General features: G+C 44.9%; 1 protein-coding gene across 1 annotated transcript in view; it reads left to right on the top strand.

The window, feature by feature from the left end:
* The first annotated feature begins 3,207 nt into the window (after positions 1-3,207).
* LOC115940001 (ecto-NOX disulfide-thiol exchanger 1-like) overlaps positions 3,208-20,471 on the top strand; it is a 62,701-nt gene continuing 45,437 nt past the window's right edge. The window contains exons 1-2 of the mRNA XM_031025145.2: positions 3,208-3,337; positions 7,869-7,925. Of these exons, the coding sequence (XP_030881005.1) occupies positions 7,887-7,925 (39 nt within the window). The 5' untranslated portion in view covers positions 3,208-3,337; positions 7,869-7,886. The remainder of the gene's footprint in view (positions 3,338-7,868; positions 7,926-20,471) is intronic.

Here is a 20,471-nt window from a genome sequence, read left to right as displayed (position 1 = left end):
TCACCGCTGGGTATGGATCCCAGGGAAGCCCCCCTGCGGGTCCATAAGGTAACGTGCACTAGCATGTTCCACTGCAACCTTGGATAGGGTGAGAACTACAGGTCATCTGAGTGGCTTTCTCTGGGAGAGTGGATCAGGTATAATTGGGTGGACGTACTCCGTAGGATATTATGCAGCCCTCGGAAGCAACAGGTTAGATGTGTACATATTCACATGGATGGGTCTTTAAAAAATAGTGCTTAGTAAAAATATAAATAACAAGAAATATGACAAAATCACTAAAAAGGCATCCTCAGAAAACAATATGTATTTTAGAAAAACACACTCAAAAAAGATAGAAACCATTGGAAGTAGTTGCCTACGTAGGAGAAGGAAGTGGGGATGACAGAGAAGACATTTTATTTTATTTTATTTATTTATTTTTTTTAAAGATTTTATTTATTTATTTGAGAGAGAGAATGAGAGAGAGAGAGCATGAGAGGGGGGAGGGTCAGAGGGAGAAGCAGACTCCCTGCCGAGCAGGGAGCCCGATGCGGGACTCGATCCCGGGACTCCAGGATCATGACCTGAGCCGAAGGCAGTCGCTGAACCAACTGAGCCACCCAGGCGCCCAAGACATTTTATTTTAAAAAGTGTGATTCCACAGAGATGAAAAGCACAGCATAGGGAATATAGTCAGTAATATCATAACACCGTATCATGACAGATGGTGACCGCACTTAACTGTGCTGAGCACGGAGCAAGGCATATAATTGTCACATCACTATGTTGTGCACCTGAAACTAATATACCATCCTGTGTCAACTATACTTAAATAAGAAAAATTTTTAAAAAATAAAAAGTAAAATAAGTACAATTAAAAAAAAAAGTGTGATTCCCAGGAAGAATGGAATAGGACAGAAGCCTCAGTGAGAAATGAGTTCCAGGGAAGGAGTGTGTGTGTGTGTGTGTGTGTGTGTGTGTGTTTCAGTAGAATAAAGCGGTGTTATAAATGTGTGGATGAAATAGCAGATTCCAATAGAATTCTCACTTCCCCTCTTATTTATTCAGTGCCGGCAATAACATTACTCAAGCAGCATATGCTCCTTACAGACATACCAGAAAATTACCAGCAAAACTGACCTAAAGATCCTTAAACCCACTCACCCATACCAAGTATCCAGATCCTTGTCTATGAACGTGTTGCAAAATTCAGCGAGACCTTTTTTGTAACCTGCCGTTTCCGTGGGGGCACAGTGTACTGTGTGCTTCCTCCATGTGCAGAGATGTTTGTGGTTTTCCCCGGCTGCATGGAGTCCCGCCGTACAGATGGCCGACACTGACCGAGCCAACCCCCTTCTGCTGGATGCTAGCTGTAGCTGAATCCTGCGGCCCCGAGTGCTGCAGTGAGCAGACATAAGTGACCTACCTTTGAAGACGATTTCCTGCCCTTTGTTTGGCTCCTGTTTAAAGGAGGCTTAAGGACTGGATTTGAAACTTGTCTGATACGTAAAAATTCCCTGGGCGTCATCGAAGTCCAAGCACCAGCCCCCCCCTCTCCCGGGGAGTGGTTCCGGGGGCCAGTCATGAATGAGAGCAAAGGAGCAGAGTCCCTCCCCACACTTTGGGAGCAGTCATTTTAGGTACTTGTCACGGTGCCAAAGGACAATATGGGCTCCCTGGTTTCTGTACTTTAATCAATTGATGCACAATTAAATCACATACAGTGTTAAGGGAGCTGGTGCGGGGTGTGTGTATCACCTCACATGGGAGTCTCACGTGCGCAGGTGGTGAAACCGGAGGCATAGAGTTTTTAGGAAATGGCGAGGAAATCACTGTTTATGCTGGGTGCAGGGGAGGGGACCAAAGTAGGTTCCTAAATGTATATCCAGTGCCAAAGGAGGGAACAGAAGAAGCGAGCCCAAGGGAAAGCACAGTGTGTTTTTCTGAGTGCTGCCTACTCCCCAACATCCCCCAAAACGAGGTTTTAAAGACTTAACTTAATCCTTCCAGTTGGTGGGTTTAAGCATCAGCAGTCCAGCACCAGGGTTTACTCCGGCCTTGGTATGAAGAACGGCCAGGCCGCTGTGCGGCGGGCCCCAGAGAAGCAGGCTTGATGCTGGAGACCACTACCTCCGTGGTAGGAATGCGCAAACACTTTCTGTCATTTGCGCAGCAGTAGTTACATACGGCAGCGGAAGAGATGCTCTTCGGTCTGCTCAAACTAGCCCTTTGTTGTTAAGAATCTTCTGAGTCGATAGAGCCGTTTCTGCGGCCCGTTGCGAAGCCTCTCGAATGCGTGGCCCAGCCTATGTGTATATTCACATATAACCCCGGTGCAGAGAACTCGTGCCAGGCAGCACAGTGCTTCCAGCAGACAAGGATAAGCCCCAACATGAGTTAGAGTTGATAGGGCCAGGGAAGCTCAAGGCAAGGCTTACAAAAATCCCTTCAGTGGCCCTGCTTAAAAATAGCAGTGTAGGCCATAGCTTAGAGTTTTGACAGCTTATATCAGCAGTTTTCTTGGCTGATACATTGATTGCAGTTTGGACTTCAGTCCTGCTGATTTAATAAAACATCACCGTCACAACAGAGAAAGGAAAAGGATCTTTTGCAGTCCCAGCCACTTGGTGAAGTAGCTCTACAGGGCTACTGCTGGAAGGCCAGCCCTCCTGTCTGACGTCAAATGAAGTGACTTTGGGCAAGCTGACGAATCACATCCAGTTTTTTGTATTATTTAATTTCTTCATCTATCAAAACCTGTTGTCTATCAACACTATTCCACATATTTTTACAAATACGCTTTTATTCCAAGGATTTTGAGGGTGGCTTCACAGATCCTTAGCACAAACTTGTTTTATTGTGCAGCAGGGTCCCAACACCCTTATAACATGTCAGAACCTGTGATACTGGGGTGCCTGGGTGGCTCAGTCAGTTAAGCGTCTGCCTTCAGCCCAGGTCATGATCCCGGAGTCCTGGGATCGAGTCCTGCATCGGGCTCCTTGCTCAGTGGGGAGCCTGCTTCTCCCTCTCCCTCTGTTCTCTCTCCCCCTCTCTCTCAAGCAAATAAATAAAATATTAAAAAAAAAAACCCTGCAATATTGTTACACTAAGTGATGGGGTGGGGGCACAAAAGTTAACTGAAGTGTGGATTAAGCTATTAAGACTTGCGAAAATCTTCTCACACATTGGAATGTTACAGTCACCTAGCCTTCCATCCTACTTATCTCAAATGTTCTTACGTTGACAGCAATTGCTGACCATCCAGGAGGAGTTAAACAACAAAAAGTCAGAACTGGAACAAGCAAAGGAAGAACAGTCACATACGCAGGCATTACTTAAAGTCCTCCAGGAACAGGTAAGCTGAGGCAGCAGCTCCAATTCGGACACCATTTCCATCCCGGGCCCATGCACCTCTGCTGCCCGACAGGCACCCAGCTGTTTCTGCAGTCCGTCTGCTGTCTGGTCCACCTGGGCCCCATCACACCTTTCTGGCAGCATTACTACGTGGTATTCATAAGCTTTCTCCCTCCTGCCCCAGTGGGGACCACCCGAGCCCGCCAGCAACGTGTGAAAGTTTACTCCAAAAGACAAATGAATTTTGATAAAGTTTTAAAGTATCAGAGATGCGGATGTATGTCAAAGCAAGCAGCTAGTTTCCCCTTAAGTGTAACAGCGAGGAACATGCGTTTAGCATCACCTGCAGCACTCAGGCAGACAAATGAATAGGAATGACTGATTCATAGGGACGTTAAAAAAAGAAAAAGAAAAATCATCCCCGTGCATCAGGCACTTATATAATAACCACAGTGAGCAACAGACCTTTTCTATGAAGTTTGTAAATCTGACCATTTCATCCCGGCTTTCTTTGATACTGAAGTGTGGCCTGACACTGATAAGTGGATTTGGAAGTATTGTCTTACAACAGCGAAAGATGGATTGCTCAGCAGCACGGTGAAATCTGAGTGAAATCTGAGCCCGGTGTCTACACGGGAGAGTTCTTGAAATGCTTTCCTATTTCTGGCCTTCCCATGCTGCCAACGATGGAATGAATGGTAATTGGGAGGAGGGAAAAAAAATCACACAGAGTAACCCCAGCCTTTTGGGGTAATCAAATTTAGCTTGTTTTACATTTTTTTTCACCCACAGTGGCTTATGAGAAGGTTATTTGTACCATATAAAAAACTTCAAAAGTGATATTTCTGAAAATATGTCCCCGGGAGAATATAGCCAGCTGTGACTCAGTCACTTTACAAGTGGTTTTAGATTTTTGTGGCTGGGGAGCAGGAAAATAGAGTTTTCGTTCCTTTCCCCTGGAAGTAGTAAGTGACTTGTGAGTGAAAAGTGGAGATACTTCATAAGCTTTGGAGGAAAATGCTTTATGAAACTGGTGATTATGTGATTAGGACAGATTGAGTAATGTAGACTGAGGCTGAATCTGTGTGATTTTGGGTGATGTTCGATTGGACGAAAACTACTGACTGAATTCACAGTGGCCGGCTAGCTAGGAGCCCCCAACTCGCTGGGCTTTCCTCCTCTGCATGACTGAAAGACTTCCAGAAGAGTAGCGCTGATTTGGTCCAAATTTGCTCCTGATCAGCCAGAGCTCTGAGCTTTGCTGTTCTGTGCTCTCCCTCCTTCCCGCCCGCCCCCCGCCATTCCCCCCTCTCCTCGATTTGCTGGGATGGGGAGGGGTGGATTTCTCCTTTCTCCAGATGACTCAGATCTTTTCTGTACATTGTCTTTTTAAACATGATGCTATTGCACACTACAGGATAGTAAAAACTTAGCTTTTATATTCACTGGAAAACCCAGAAGTTCAGTTGACTCGCCTTATTGCAGTCTGGAACCCAACCCGCAATACCTCTGAGCTATACCTGTATTTTGATTTGAGGTCTAAGCCCCCAACACAAAAAGAGATTCTGAGGTTTGCAGAAAGCACCAGAGTCTTCTTGTTAGGGCCCGCATTTTTAGAGAGCAGGAAGTGCACAGACGAGCTGTAGTGCAACAGCGCCCTCCATCTCCATTACTTAAAAAAAATGGGGAACGTGAAGAAGATCCAGAACAACTAAAATCATTAAAGAGCTAGAAAATACGACTGGGAAGGAATCGTTTTTAGATCTGCTCTGCTCATTTAAATGGGATAGCTCTCCCCCTCCGATTTCCCCCCTTTCAGAGACAATGGACTCTGAAAAACAAACAGAGGGTTTTAGAGGGGAGGGGGTGGGGGGATGGGTGAGCCCGGTGATGGGTATTAAAGAGGGCACGTTCTGCACGGAGCACTGGGTGTTATGCACAAACAATGAATCATGGAACACCACATCAAAAACTAATGATGTAATGTATGGTGACTAACATAACAATAAAAAATTAAAAAAAAAATGAATGGGATAGCTCTTTGCAAGCAAAGACATCAAAAGTACGTCCATCCATCTGAGAAGGCCAGTGACACACTGCAAGCATATGCATTTGGGTGCTATTGCCGCCCCCAGGCTGTTTTCCCAGGAGCCCCTAGCCGGGTGCCCCTGTCATCCTTGCAGTTGGGAGCACACAGCGGACACATTCCTCCCATCTCCTTGCAGGCAGCCACCCGCACACAGACACACACTTGAAAACGCACCTTTATACCTCTGTGAGCATTGCCCCGTGAGGCTTTCTTTGGACTTATGTAGGGTAACTACATGTGTAAACACTTTTTCGGTGCCTGCATAGACAGGGCCTAAACAAGTAGCAGCACTCTTGGAACGTATGACTGCATGCGCCTAGAGCCTTGCCATCATTCACACACACGCACACACACACACAAACACGCACGCAAACACGCACACACACGCAGAGGAAAAGATAGACCTTTTTCTGAAGACCCGGTACTTTGCTATTCAGAGTGATGCCATTTGATGAGAATCCTAAAAGAAAGAATAGGTCATGAGGGCAGACACTTACCATCATTAGGCCCTGCCCCATCCCCATCAGGGGAGACTCTTATTCCCTAGACTCTCCAGAAGGTTCCCAGCCTTCCTTGTTTGCTAGGATGCGGCTTCTCTCGGTCACTTCAGGCCCCACTGGCTCCTGCCCTTCACCTCTTTTCCAAAGGTGTCAGCCTCCGACATCTGGGGCTTCTTCACAAGCCCAGGTATCATCAGCCAGGACACTCCTCCGCTCCATCTGGAGGAGAGGAGCGGCTGGAGGAGAGGACGGGCAGAGGCCAGTGAGGGCAAAGCAGCGGCCAGCCTGCAGGTGCGGGAGGGAGCGGTGGCTTGTGGTGGCTCTGGCGGAAGAGAGCAGGGGAGGGAACAGGACCGGTGGGCAGGGAGTACGAGGAGAGCCCACGGGAGCGTTCAGACAGGATGACATGGAGTAGCAGGATGGAATCTGTTTACTAGGGAGCAGAGCAGTGAGCTTGTCTGTGTCGTTAAACTCGTACAGGTGGAACCGGCTTTCACGACATGATCTTTACTTCCGCAGCAAGATAGCAAAGCCTTCCCCGCTGTGTCAAGGAAGCAGAGCAGAGAGGGTTGGTGAGGAGAAATGTGAGGAACGCCTGCAAGACGGAAATCTTCCGCTAGGAACACAGGGTTTTAGGTCCTTCTGTGCCCTCTGATAATGGCTGGTCTTGCTATCACTGTGGGGCTCGTTCACTTTTCATGTCTGCAACACATTGTAGTTGTTGTGTGCAGAAACATCAGTGAGGGAGCCCTGAAAACCAGTGGGCAGAATTCTTGTTTCTCAAGTGGGAGCCATATGGAAATGAGCCAAAGAGCCTCTGGTCCATAGTCAGCTGCCCCAGCCTCAGTTTCTTCGTGTTACCCCCCCTTTGGCAAAGCCCCTTTCTTGGCATGGAGAGCGTGTGGCTTTCTTGCTGAGGACTGGACATTGTCTTAAAAAAAAAAAAAAAAGCAGCTTTCATTTTAGTATGTACAAATAACCAGGAAGAACCAATATTTTGGATCAGACACATTGTCAGTATAGCTGCATTTATTTTCTTCTTTTCTTTCCAACTTTAAGCATTTATTTCCTGCCCTGAATACTTTATTTTCGGCATAAAAAAAGATGATGACAAAGATGCTGCTTCCTGAGCACGAATAAGCCAGGAAGAAATACTGGTGAGCCGCTGCAAGGTCTGCTCACCCTTTGCCCTTGCTCTCTGCTTCCAAATGTCTGCTTTGAGCCAGGCGAGGATAAAATGTCAATTAAAGGTTTCCAGAAATCTCCTGATAAGTGATCTCTCCTAAGCCTTCTGAGAGAGAGTAAAGAAAGTAGTGTTTTCAAATGTTCATTGTTAAAAATCTCATGAGAAATAGCTTTTCTTCTGATGCCTCAGTGACCAAGGAAATGTCTTCCCAATTCTTCCTTTACAAAAAGAAGAAAATCATCTTTTTTTTTTAGGCCTCCAGAAACAACGCCAGTCATTCAAATATGTTCTCAAGGAAGACATGTCGAGTAGCACTGCGGCATGTTAGAACAACCGAAAATACATCATTCACGAGTAATCGTTTGTATAACATCATTTAGCTGGTGGCAACTTGCAAACACTGCAGGGTTGAAATTAACAGCAATACAACTAGGAAATGAAATCATTTATTATTCTTAAGAACCAATTTTATACATTTTATGCCTATGGAACTGCTTTCTAATCTTATTATTTAAAAAATAATGACCAAGACCCATTTATTTTTTGCCAGCCATCAAGTTTTATAAAATATTGGTCTCAAACTGGTTTCAATAAGACTCGTTAGAATTATGTGCTCCATCTGTTTTTTTTTTCCTCGAAAGGTTTTATAAAGTGTGACCTCAAGATAAATCAGAGTTAACAGGATGATACATACTTAACGGATATGCTTGCTTATTCATTTGGGATTTTTGATTTGTTTTTGTTTTTTCTTTTGCAGTTAAAAGGTACCAAGGAAATGGTCGAGACCAATGGCCACAGCCATGAGGACACAAATGTAAGTACCGCTAACCTGGTATTTGCTCTCGTTTCTTGATGTTGGTTGAATGCCCACAGGTATGTGGCACTTTATTTATAACACCAAAGAAGTCAGAAGCCCTGCCTGTCAGTGGCTTATTAAGATTACTATGAATGGTTTGGCAATAAAATATGGTAGACTGGCACTGCTATTATTAGCTGAGATTACCAAAAGTCAATTTCAAGGTACTTGAGCCAATCTATATTGTTAAAATTCTCATCTCAGCGAATTTCTTTGAGCCCTTTATGTTTTCAAAGCTATACACTAATGATGGGTTGGGAGGATAAATGGAATGGGACCAAACAAGGTAATAAGTTGTATATTGCATGTATATTTATTAAGTTTTCTTGTCACTGAAGATGGTAATGAAATGATTGTTATGCTGGAGAGGTTTCAGAGCAAACCCCTTCTCTCAGAAAAGCCCTTGAAAGCATTGCCTCTGTTGTTTCTGACCCGGAACAGTAGCGTGGTGCATCCATCTTCTTGACACAGGATCCCAGTTAGCACCCCGACTTCCTATCTCAGTGTTCCTTGGTATCCAGTTGCCCAACCTTAGTCAGGTACTCTCTTTGCCTTGGAAGGTCCTTAGTCCCAGGTGAAATATTATGCCATTGCAGATCATTGTCTCTCCCTGTGTTTGATGGTTTTGCTTTTGTCTTTTTGAAAATCTCTCTGATAATCTGTATGTGTTTGGTTATCCTCATCACAGAAAATGCTTACTAAGCAGTTCTTTTCATATAACACAGAATCAGACATGGTAATGAATGCCTGATTAAGCTAGAGCTAGGAGAAATTATACACTTCATGTTCACTCTTGTTTTAATTATATACCGCAGAAAGCCTGACATACAAAATACCAAAAAATCCCTCTTAATAACTACTGTTCCTACCAAACAGATACTTAACGTCTGACGTTTATTGAGAGCCTACTGTGTACATGGACCTCTGCTAAATGCTGGCAGTGGGGGTGGTTACAAAGAAACATAAGACTTGCTGTCTGCCTTCAAAGAACATATAACTGAGGGGTGCCTGGGTGGCTCAGTCGTTAACCGTCTGCCTTCGGCTCAGGTCATGATCCCAGGGTCCTGGGATCGAGCCCCGCATCGGGCTCCCTGCTCTGAGGGAGGCCTGCTTCTCCCTCTCCCACTTCCCCTACTTGTGCTCTCTCTCTCTGTGTCTCTCTCTGTCAAATAAATTAAAAAAAAAAAAAAGAACTTATAACTGAGTCGAGGAATGAGGGGACACTCGGGCGATATACAAGATGTGATAAGTGTACAGGAAGGTGAGGCAGCTGTGACGTGATGTAGTTTGAAATCTGGACTTTGCGGCTTATTAACCGTGTCAGCAGGGGACAGGTGAGCCCTTCTGAGCTTCATTTTCCTGTTTGTAAAACAGATGGCAAAGCCACCCTCAGAAATGTGTCACGATGTTGTAATGAGCTAAGGCACGTGAAAACCTTAAGATGGTATTACTATGGTTTCTTCCTGGTGGATAATTAAGAATGGCTTTCCGGGGGGCGCCTGGGTGGCTCAGTCAGTTAAACGTCTGCCTTCAGCTCAGGTCATGATCCCAAGGTCCTAAGATTGAGCCTGACGTCGGGCTCCCTGCTCAGCTGGGAGTCTGCTTCTCTATCTCCTTCTGCCCCTCCCCCCTGCTTGTGCGCTCGCTCTCTTTCTTTCTCTCTGTGTGTGCATCAAATAAATAAATAAAATCTTAAAAAAAAAAAGAATGGCTTCCCAGAGCTGTGAGATTTGGGTTGGCTCTGAAGAATGGAGAGGACTGAGAAAGTAGAAAAGGAGAGGAGGAAGCCATTCATACAGAGCTCTCCACAGGCAATATTTCTACCTAAGTAGTTTCTCTTCCCACTCGAATATTTCATAAGCCCCATCCTTACCCTAGAGCTTTTTTCCAGGGTCCTGTCCTCCAATGACACACTGCTGCCACATTCTCAACCAGAACCTTCACATTTTCTCCCCTCAATCAGTCCCTCTGTGCCTTCTGTCAAATCCAGCAAGCCAGCCAAAATGGCAGTATGCCTCAGTTTCCTGGTCTGTAAATGGGGATGGAGTTACCTGCCTTTCTTTCCATAAGACTGATGGTGAGAAGCAAATGAGAGAATGGACATGGAATTACTTTGTAACTGAGGTTCTGAGCAGGATGTAGTTATGATTATGAGCTCATCTGTTGGTTAAATTGACGATACTTGTGAAGATAAGCCTACCACAATATCTAGTCACTAGGCTCTCATTTTGAGAAATATCAAAAGCCATTCATTATTAAATGAAAAAAGTGGAAGATCATCTTTGAGGTCTTTTGTCCTTCCTAAAGGAAAGTTTTTAGCTTTGAAAAACTCCTCTCTGGAATGCAGGATGTGGGCTTTGTAATCAGCAGAAGAAATGACCATTGGGAGATGGGGTTCAGGCCAAGTAGGAAGGAGGAGCAGCACTGTAACCAGAGGTGAGTGAGATATTTGTGGAAGATCGAGCCCAGCCACACTTGCTGGTCACCACTGGTGGCCACTGCCTCACCGGCCCGAAGGTGAGGGTAATCATCATAATCACTGCCTGTTCGTTCAGAGGTTTCCCAGTAGGTGGTCTCTTCACTTGTCTTTCTCTGTTTTGTCTGTAGTGTTGTCTCCTTTGGGCAGTTTCCCTACTACCTTCACTGGGGTGATGTGAATGAAAAGAAGCAAAAATTAGTTTTTTTGGCCACATATGAGAAGCACTGTGCAATATCTTGTGGAGGTATTTTTAAATGTCTGCAATGAAGTCTGTGTCTCATCTAAAGTTTCTATCAGCTCTGCGGTGGTAGAAGAAATCAAGGCTTTCAAACCAGACTGAGAGGTTTTGTGTCCATTTTGACCCCCAAATAGCCATGTGAGCAGGGCAAGTTATTCAACCTTTTTGAACTTTACCTTCCCCATCCATAATTGTGCTCAGGGAAACCATGTGCATAAACACTTGGCTCAGACTACGTACTCAACATACCAGTTCCCTCTCTTTACTTAACAACATAAATAGTATTTAATGTGGAAGGCGGGATTTTGACAGGATGAATTTTAATGCAGATCATGAGGTTTAAAGCCTCTGGCCTAGAGGTTACTAACAAAGACATACAGATTTTTTTTTCACTATAATTATTCACATGGGCAGAAATTTTATATATTATTTATTAATAACAATTATATAGGACCAGTGCTGGCTTAGCTGGATATTCTTGTGAGAGTTGACAAGTGCTTTTTAAAAACAATACATTTTATTGTAGAAGAAGTAGTTCGTAAGGAACTGGAAAATTACAGAAAAAAAATACAGAGGTTAAAAAAACACTTAGTATCTCATTACTCAGAGATAACCACCGTTAATGTTTTATTTTCCTCCTTTCCAGTCATGTGCATATATATGACCAGAGGGAAAAACCCATAAATTAATATTATCATATTGTTTTCAGTTTTGTACCTTTTTGATTTCTCATTATATCGTAAGTATTTTTCTTGTCACCAAATGTTCCTCAAAGACATGATTCTTAATGACTGCGTAATGTAGATACGCAATAATTGAACCACAGACCTATGTGTTAGGCATTTAACTTCTCATTTTTTACTGTTATAAATAATGCTGTAATTAACATGCCCGTAAATCTTGTTCTGCATCTTTCATATTTGTTTCTGGGGGATACCGTATATTAATAGCTGTGTCATCAAGTCTGGCAGGGAGCGTCAGATTTACAGAATTGTTTAGCATTTAGAATGTGGTGTAGCAGACGCACGCTTATGGTATCCGTTAGTAGTCCTGAAAGGACCCATAAAAAATATGTCTAGTCTTGCAGTTTACTAACTCTCTTGCCTTAGTACCAAGAGTTGTCAGGCTGATGGGATGTTAACCACACCTAGATTTGGTGTGCTACTATTACTTTTCTCCTCTTTTTACATTTTATTGAGCAACCAGTCTCTGACCAACACCACCTGAGGTCCCCAAACCAAAGCACCTTACAAAACCTACCCTTATCCCCTATCACAAGATCTGCAAGCTCATGCACATGAGAAAAGTTTTCTGAGGTCTGATTTAAAACCATCAGAGCCAGAAACTGAGATCACCTGCAAAGGCCTTGCTCTCCAAGAGTAACTGCACTTTCTGATTTTAAATAGGTTTTTCCTTCTGTTTGGAACTGGATACATGAATGACAGCTGGGCAGTCCAGCCCTCTAAGTGTAACTGAGTTTAACACTAGCTTTGATCACAGTTCATTTAGAGATTTCAGTTATGCCAGACCCAATTTCCTTTCCTAAAAAGCAAACTATGAATTTTCTTTTTATCTCTGTCTCTGAGCTATCTCCTAATCCCCAGAACTGCTAAACAACTAGGCTGGCCCCTGGTAATTATGCATAACAGATACCCAAATCTAAAAAAAAAAAGATCATCTGTGCTCATCTTGCATCTCTTTTTGATGACCTTCCTCCCAGAGCTATCCCCCCACCTATGATCCTTACATGTGAATGTTTGGTGAGAACGTGGAGGGGAAGGGAGAGGATGCGAGAAATGTAGGAAGTTGGAAGAATCAAGTAAAGTGGCTGCTGAAGCCTGCAGTATATGAACAGTTTGGTCTAAAAGTTTCCCACGAATTTCCACTGCTCCCACGCTGTGTCTGCTGTACTAAAGCCGCAACACCACATCTTCTGGTTGCCCAGTTCAGGCTCACACACTGGGGTCAGAGGAATCATTTGCAGCCTGTAAGAGACTTAATTCATGATACTGAAGGTTCCCACTGTCAAGTACAACACCCTTCCCACCCAACAATAAAACAAAAACACAAAAGAGAAAAGACTTTTCAGTTTTTCACGTTGCCTCTGTAAGAAAGTAAATCCTCAGAGTTGTCTTTAAATCTGTCGGAGTAAAGATGTTAGGAGTGTAGAGAAGGGATACTGTGTGAAGAACATTGTTCAAGTTTAGCACACCGCGGTGGAAAGCCACTCTTAACCATGTATTTTAATGGTGTCTATGGCGGAACTTCTGCAAGAGCTGGGTCCTTTGCCCAGTTTCAGAACGTGGCTTTCATCCTTGAGGCTGGCGAGCAGGAGAGGTAAAAATATACACTGATGTGGTAAACAAGGCAGGAAAAAAAAAAAAAAAGCCCCATGGGAAAATGGGCCCATATTCTCAAACGGCAAAGATAACTGGGCTCCATCCTTTCCTCCCATAACAACTTGCCACCTGCTCTTGGGGGCCTTCCCGACCTGGAACTGGAGGGGAGCAGACAAGGAAAGGACTCGCTCTTCCCAAACCTCATCCCACAGGCTCTATGAGGGCAACATGAGCCTCTGACCTGGCGAGCATGAGCCTAGCGGGACTGGGGAGTGAGACTACAGACATCACAGTTCCTCCAGCCCTGGGAATCTCTCTTCTCACCATGTCCCGCCACCCTCAGCCTTACGGAGTTGCCACTTTATCCTGCCATCCTCTTTTCACTCTGTTTATCAAGTAGTCATTGAGTGGGGAGGGGGCAGAGTGTAGGGGTTTGGATCAGGTCTGGGCACCAAGCAGCCTGGCCTCAATCCTGGCTCTGCCCCTTACTGTCCAAGAGACCTTGAGTGATAACTACCACCTTGCACCAACATTTTTTTCATTTCTAAAATGAAGGTAATAATCACACCTGCCTCACAGGGTTATCGTGAGCATGGCTTAGCGGTGTGGACACCATTGGTACATGTTAGGTATTGTTATTACCCCGGTCTTCCACAGGCCAGGTGCTGCTCCAGGTTCTGGAGATCCATAGGTGAGTCATGTCGACGTGGTTCTAGCCCAGGTGAAGCTGACCTCTCACGCGCCCCACCCTTACCAAAACTTGCTTGTCCTCTGTGTCATTCTATCAGGGCTCACTCTCCACCATCAAGTTAGTATCACTGTGAGCATCATGGACTTGGTAAAGTAACTTATTTGCACGTTTCCAGTAATTCTGGAGGTGAGCCCTTTATCAGAAGGATTGGCTCCATGGAGAAGAGATTCTGACAGGAATGGGATGTGATACATAGATATATAAGGAGCTTTGGGACCCTTGAGAAGCTCAACTAGAAAACCAGTGGCCACTTTGTCTTTCTTCAGGGAGAGATGGACCCACATATGTAGGTGCCTGAGGTCACCCTTGCTCGGTAGATGTTTAAAAATCAAGAAGGTGGACTTGTCGTGGATGAAAATTTCCTTTACCCTGTAATATATGACTCTCCTCATATACTAAATGCTGACATCCAGAACTTGGTCTTCTCCTCAAATTACAGCTCCTGTAGCATCATTGCTTTTCTCCTGCTGGCCCCCTTCCCCATCCTCTACCACTCCTACCCACCGCCCCCCCAGCAGCCTTACCACGTTTTCTGCTGTGCATTAACGACATGTCCTGCTATTACTGTGAAATCCATAATTCTGTCTAAAAACAACCCCGAACACATCCCAACCCTGCACTCTTGAAAGGGACCAATGCCTGGAAGAGGCCCTGTACCACTTTCTGGCTCACACAGAGCCCCAGGGAAGGACAAGAGGGACCTGCCATCAAAAATAGGCTGAGGCTGGCTTCATGGTCCGTGCTTTTGTTTCCAGTAAACACTTGAGAAGTTGTCTTAGCAAGCTCCTCACTCCCAACCGACAGTGTATTTCCCCAGCTGGAGCTGGGGGCTATGGGTCTGTCCTTTTTGTCAGGATAGGAGTCAACTCGGTAGTAGCTGCTTAATGGATTTGGAGCAGGTAACGGGATAAGCACATGTCTAATAAAGCTGACAGGTTGGGTTTAGAGAAGTGGAAATGCCTTCTTTCCAACCAGGCCAGGTTAGAGAAGAATAGGCAAAAGAGACCTAAGTTTCAGCTCGATGTAAAATGGCCTGACACAGACATGGCTACCTAGATAGCTAAAGCCAAGATCTGAAACAAAAGTTTTCGATTTTGGAGACCAAATGTACTTTCCCTAAAAGGCTGAATGATCCTACCTGATGTAGAAGCAAAAGCAATTGTTTAAAATGGAAGAATGGTAACAAATAGATCCAATATCCATAGCTATGAATGCTTCTTATCTTAAAAGCACCATTTATTTTTATGGAAAATTTGGAAAATGCAGAAAAATATAAAGAAAAAGAAAACGACCTACAGTCTCACCACTGAGAAATTCATGTTTCCACTTGTTTGTAATTCCTTCATCTTTGTGTGCACACGTACACACTTCTACCTCCAACCTCACTTGAAGCATATCACATGGGCAGTTTTCCAGCCTATGCTTTTCCCCTTTTATAAATCATTAGCCTTTCCCCATGTTATTAAGTATTTTTCTGACATGACTTTTAATGACCACCTAATACTTCATGCCACAGATATGCTCTAGTTTTAATCAGTTCCTGCCGTGGGACTTAAAAGTATTTGTTCTTGCTGTCACGGACAGCATGCAGTGAACATTAACAACGTATTAGTTAATTCACCCTACCGTTTTAGCACTTTTTAAATGTGGAAGATTCCCATTTGATTGGGATTTAGGGATGGCGGGAGATGCATAGATTCTTTAAAACTGTTAGAGCTCAACACAGACATGGTAAGTGGTGAAATACACAGCCAGTACTAACGTCTGGATGTTACCACATAGAGAGGCTACTGAGGTCCTCAACAGGAGAGGAAAAACAACTCCCAAGAATATTTGCATTCTGAAGAGAAAGGCAAGCTCTATATACTTCATGAATAATTTAGAAGAAAAATAGCAAGACATGTTATTTGGGTTTTGTGCTGTGAACTGCAGGTCAGACTTCTTGGTGGTCTCAGGATCACAGAGCCTGTCCTCTCGGTCTCACAGAACCAGGCCACCCTTACCCCAGTGAGGCTTGTCTACCCTCTGGAGAAAAATGCATGAGACTGAGAAGAGTGATCAATTAAAAACAAAGTGAGTTATAATCCCAAATAGAAAATTAAGTTTTTATTTCTAATATGGCCAAGAAGATACACGTAAGCCCCAAACCATCAACAAGAGATGCATGCATAAGCACACAGACATGACTTGAGTGCAAGCAACATCATTTTAAAGTCAAAGAAACCCAGAGGGCCTAATCACGCTCTACAACTTAGTGCTCCCCGATCTGCTGATCAAAAATGAATAGGGAGAAAGTTTGGGAACATTTGTGGTAAAAGCCAGGAGTCGAAAAGGTGAACAGAAACCGAGGTTTGTTCTAGTGCCTCACAAAGACCATAAGGGGGAGTCTTGGGAGGCTCCTTTACTCAACCAACTTCGGTTCCTGCTGACACAGCACCAAGATTAGTGGTCTGACAAGAGCGAGGAGCAGGGATTCATGAGTCCGGAAAGGTCCGTTCTGAGTCCCATTTTCCTGTGGAGCCACCGGGCTCCCGAGACTGTTAGACTATTAAATGTTCTACGGGACTTCCTCACTCCTAGTTCGTGCAAACGGCGCAGGAGAGCAGGAAGGGGAGAGGTGAGCAACCCAGCAGCCAGCCTGGGGGCCAGCGGTGGTCAGCGCCCCATCTGCGACACTGGGCTCTCCCCGGGATGCTGTGACACGTCGCCAGGCGGGCCTTCCCCATTTCCATACACACTGCTTGTCTCCAGACCTCGTCCATCATACTGCCACATAACTCACTGGACTGTGGCATCTCTGAGGAAATGTGTAGGAAGATGACAAGAAAAGCAGGTGGAGAGATGGGAAGAAGCAAAAAGGGGAGAGGGGCGGGAAAGGCTGCGACAGGACACTTTCCTGTTCCATCCCCCCCTTTTGCTGCCGGCCACCCCCTCTGAATCAGGCCCGGCAGGCAGCAGAGCGGTGCCCTTCACCGGCCCACACCCCGTGCCGGCTCTGCTAGCCAACTCTGCCTGCACGACTACACACACTTCATGAAAACCTTATCCAAAAATAGGTTCTTGAATTGGAAGCGAAAAGCTCAGATGTTAATCTGAAAATAAAATATCGGTGGGCTTCCTGGGGGTAACTACAAAGGTTGGACTTGGAAAGAATTATGTTCAACCTACCCACAATCAGGTGAAATGTGTTCTAATCCTTCAACCTCAAAACTCTTCCCAGCCTTGATGGAGACCCTCTCTCCATTCCCTCCCTCTCTAGGGCCTAATAGGTGGCAATCCACTGCGCTGCGTGTCCGCTGCCGGCCAAGTGTGGCTCCCCTCCCCGTCCCAGCCCCCACACGTGCCCAGAGGGACACCCAGCCCAGCAGCTCTCCCAGGTGCCAGAGGTCCTGTTGGTAGCCACTGGTAACTAAGCTTCGTATTCACACCTCCAGGCAGGTTGCAAAACTCACACTCTGGCTTTAAATCTAACTTAGGGTACCACAGAATTTCAGAATTTCAGCAAACCAAACCTCAGTGTGAATTCCCTCCATGTGCGCCTAACTCAGGCAGAGCACAAGCTGAACTGGGGAGGCAAGCTGGTGCTCACAGGAAGAGGCCATCGTGGGCTAGATTCATTATAGAAAGCCTGGGGGACTTTTGCTGAAGAAATGAGGGAGTAGTTCTGGCGGGAGCACGGAGGTCTCTGCCGTCCCCCGCCTAGGCAGCGGCCTGCTTATGAACATGCCCCATCCCCCAGAGACTTGCAAGCCGCGCCTGGTCAGGTATATGGCAGCCGTTCTCCAAAAACTCTGTAGGTGTCCCTGAAGAGACTCACCAGCCTTGGAACATTTCATCGTTTTTTTCATATTTCTGTTCATTTGATTTTTTTTTTTTTTTTTTCAAGAAAATCCTATAAACCTCAGCCTTCCCAGCCCTGAAATTGCCCTTGTAGGGGAGATCTGTGGCTTATGATGCTCAGCATCACCATCATTTTTATTGTTATGTCCGCTTCCCCATGAGATTACAGAGTGCCTTTCTTTGTCTGGACCATTTCCAGACTGTTCAGTGTATGCTGATGAGCTACGTTTGCCTGCCATGCAAATTCCACCTGTGTTTAAGCCCAGCTCAATTCCCATTTCTTGGGGCCTTATCCTAAGATCAGCCCAAATCAATTAGCATCTTGTCCATATTCGCATGGTATTTATCAGCATTCCGAACATTCTGAACAAGCCATGATGGGCCTGTCGCCTCAACTCAGGCATAAGTGCCTTAACAGCAGGTTACGTGTGTGTGCCTTACAGAACCTACCGTTAACGATGAGCCTACGTAGGTGGGTGGGTTGTTGCACATTTAAAATACTTACCAACTGATGGTAGAATTGACGTAGAATTTGTGGCAACCTAGGACAGCTCTGTGAATCTGCTTGGCCTTAGGTGAGAGCTGCACACACTTCCTTGTGTATGTTATCTGCAGGTGATCTTGAAGGTAAACGTATTCCATTCCACTTCACATTAAGATGTGTACAGAAGCGGCGTCTGGGTGGCTCAGTCAGTTAAGCATCTGACTCTTGATTTCAGCTCAGGTCGTGATCTCAGGGTTGTGAGATCGAGCCCCAAATCAGGCTCCAGGCTCAGTGAGGAGTCCTCTTGAGGTTCTCTCTCTCCCCCTCTGCCCCTCACCCCTGCTCACGTGCTCTCTCTAAATACATAAATTTAAAGAAAAGATGTGTACAGAAGTCTTGTAGACTGTGAAAGTTAGAACTGAGGTGGTAGGGATCACCTCACCTAACTCTTATTTTATGGATTTTAATTTAGTATGTGTTTTCTTGCCTAATTGTTGTGTGCCTATGAGTCTTACATTCTGGAAGGCAGTATTTCTCAGACTTTAGCAAGCAGCAGAATCTAATGGAGAGCTTCTTAAAACACTAGAGTTTCAGATTGGGCAGATCTGGGCTAGGGCCTGCAAATCTGCATTTCTGACAAGCTCCCACATGATGCCAGACCACACTCTGCATGACTGCCACCTGCTTTCCACCCGCCCAGGTCACATGCTGCTCTGGGCTTCCACAGCACCCAAGGCCAAGCCTTGTCACAGCTTAGGTCACACTGTATTTCACTATCTTCTGCATGCCTGTCATCCTCTGGACGCTTACATTCTTTGAGGGCAGGAACTACTATCAGTCAGCTGTGAATCTTGTCTAGCACAAAGCCCACCATAGAGTCGATGCTTGAAAAATATTTGATGAATGTAAGTGTGGTGGAGGCCCAATAAATTCCAGTCAAACTGTGCTGAACCGAGGAGTCTAGGGACTTCATTTAGTCCAAATGTTGAACCCTTCTGCCATCCAACCCTCAAAAAGAAAAGACTGTACAATTAGTAATTGCCAGACTCGGGTTCATAAGAAAGCACATCCATTTGGAGTACGCAAAAGACAGCGGACTCACAACCAGCCATGTCCATCCGCACACAGATGCTGTGTGGGGGAACATACGCCATCATAGCCCGTCACTGTCCTCAAGGAGCACATGGCCCACTGAGGAGACACCATCTGACAAAAAAGGGAAATCACCAAAGACTGGCCTCAGTAAGGAAGAGGGCTTGGGGCGGACGAGGGGCCTGAACGAAGTGGAGAAGCTGTGATGCCGAGAGGTGACTCAGATAGAAGGCAGTGCACACTAACAGCTCCAGAGTCTGACTGCCTGGGGCCCGGTCTTAGAGACCCACTACTTTCCAGGTCCCTGAACTTAGGAAGCTACTCACCATATTTGTGCCTCAATTGTTTCATCTGTAAACAGGGATAATAATAGTACCAGCATCTGGCATCTACCAAGCGTTCAGCAAGGGCTACATATTAGTATTATCGTCATGACCATTATTTATATTATTTGTTAGCCAGAGGACTTCGTATGACACATCCACCGTGCACCAGCAATCCAGACACTTAGTTCTTGGAATATCTCTCGTGTTGTGTCTGCAAGAACACAGAGGAGAGAACTGGACTTTGGTGTGTTGGGGAGGGGAGACTATTTAACGTTTACTGAGCTCTCATAGTGTGCCTGGCCAACCTTGTGAAATTTGATTTTGCTATAATAATAATTAAATGTCTTCTTCATGATTGCATCCCATCTATTCTTATGACCTAATTTACTGCTATAAAGGTCAAAAAACCTCTGAATTTTAATATTATCATTAGTAATGTAAACTCAGCAGGTGAAAATTATGATAGTGGGTGCTTTGTAGCAGAGAAAAATAAGAAATGTCATACTGAGAAACGAACTGGGAAAATAACATGCCAAGAGCACCATAATACAATTAATCTTTACCAGCAATAGAGTCAGTATCATACGAGATAAATCAAACCAACTAATTCTGGATGCACGTACATACATTTAAAAGTAGTTCACTTTAGTCTCTTCTGTTTGCATCTCCGTTTTTATTGGTTAAGGAGATTTTTCATGTCCGTACTTCCACAGGCTGTGAAGGGTTTGTACTTGCGTAGGTATCGCAGTGTGGGTTACATTTTTTACATACTGAAGAGAAACACAGGGCTGTGTTTGAGATCAAGTGTATTTGGGAACATCTAGAAATGGCACATAGGAAAACTCAAAATACCACAACATACACTTTAAATAATGAATGGAGTTACTGGAATACAAAGGAATTTTTTTCTCATCTTTAGATTTAATAGGACTGTTGCAAGACTATGCCAAAAGAA

Source organism: Leptonychotes weddellii, chromosome 3 (genome assembly GCF_054177405.1).
Source record: "Leptonychotes weddellii isolate Sample4059 chromosome 3, ASM5417740v2, whole genome shotgun sequence".
NCBI lineage: Eukaryota > Metazoa > Chordata > Mammalia > Carnivora > Phocidae > Leptonychotes > Leptonychotes weddellii.
This window is presented reverse-complemented; position numbering and strand designations above follow the sequence as displayed.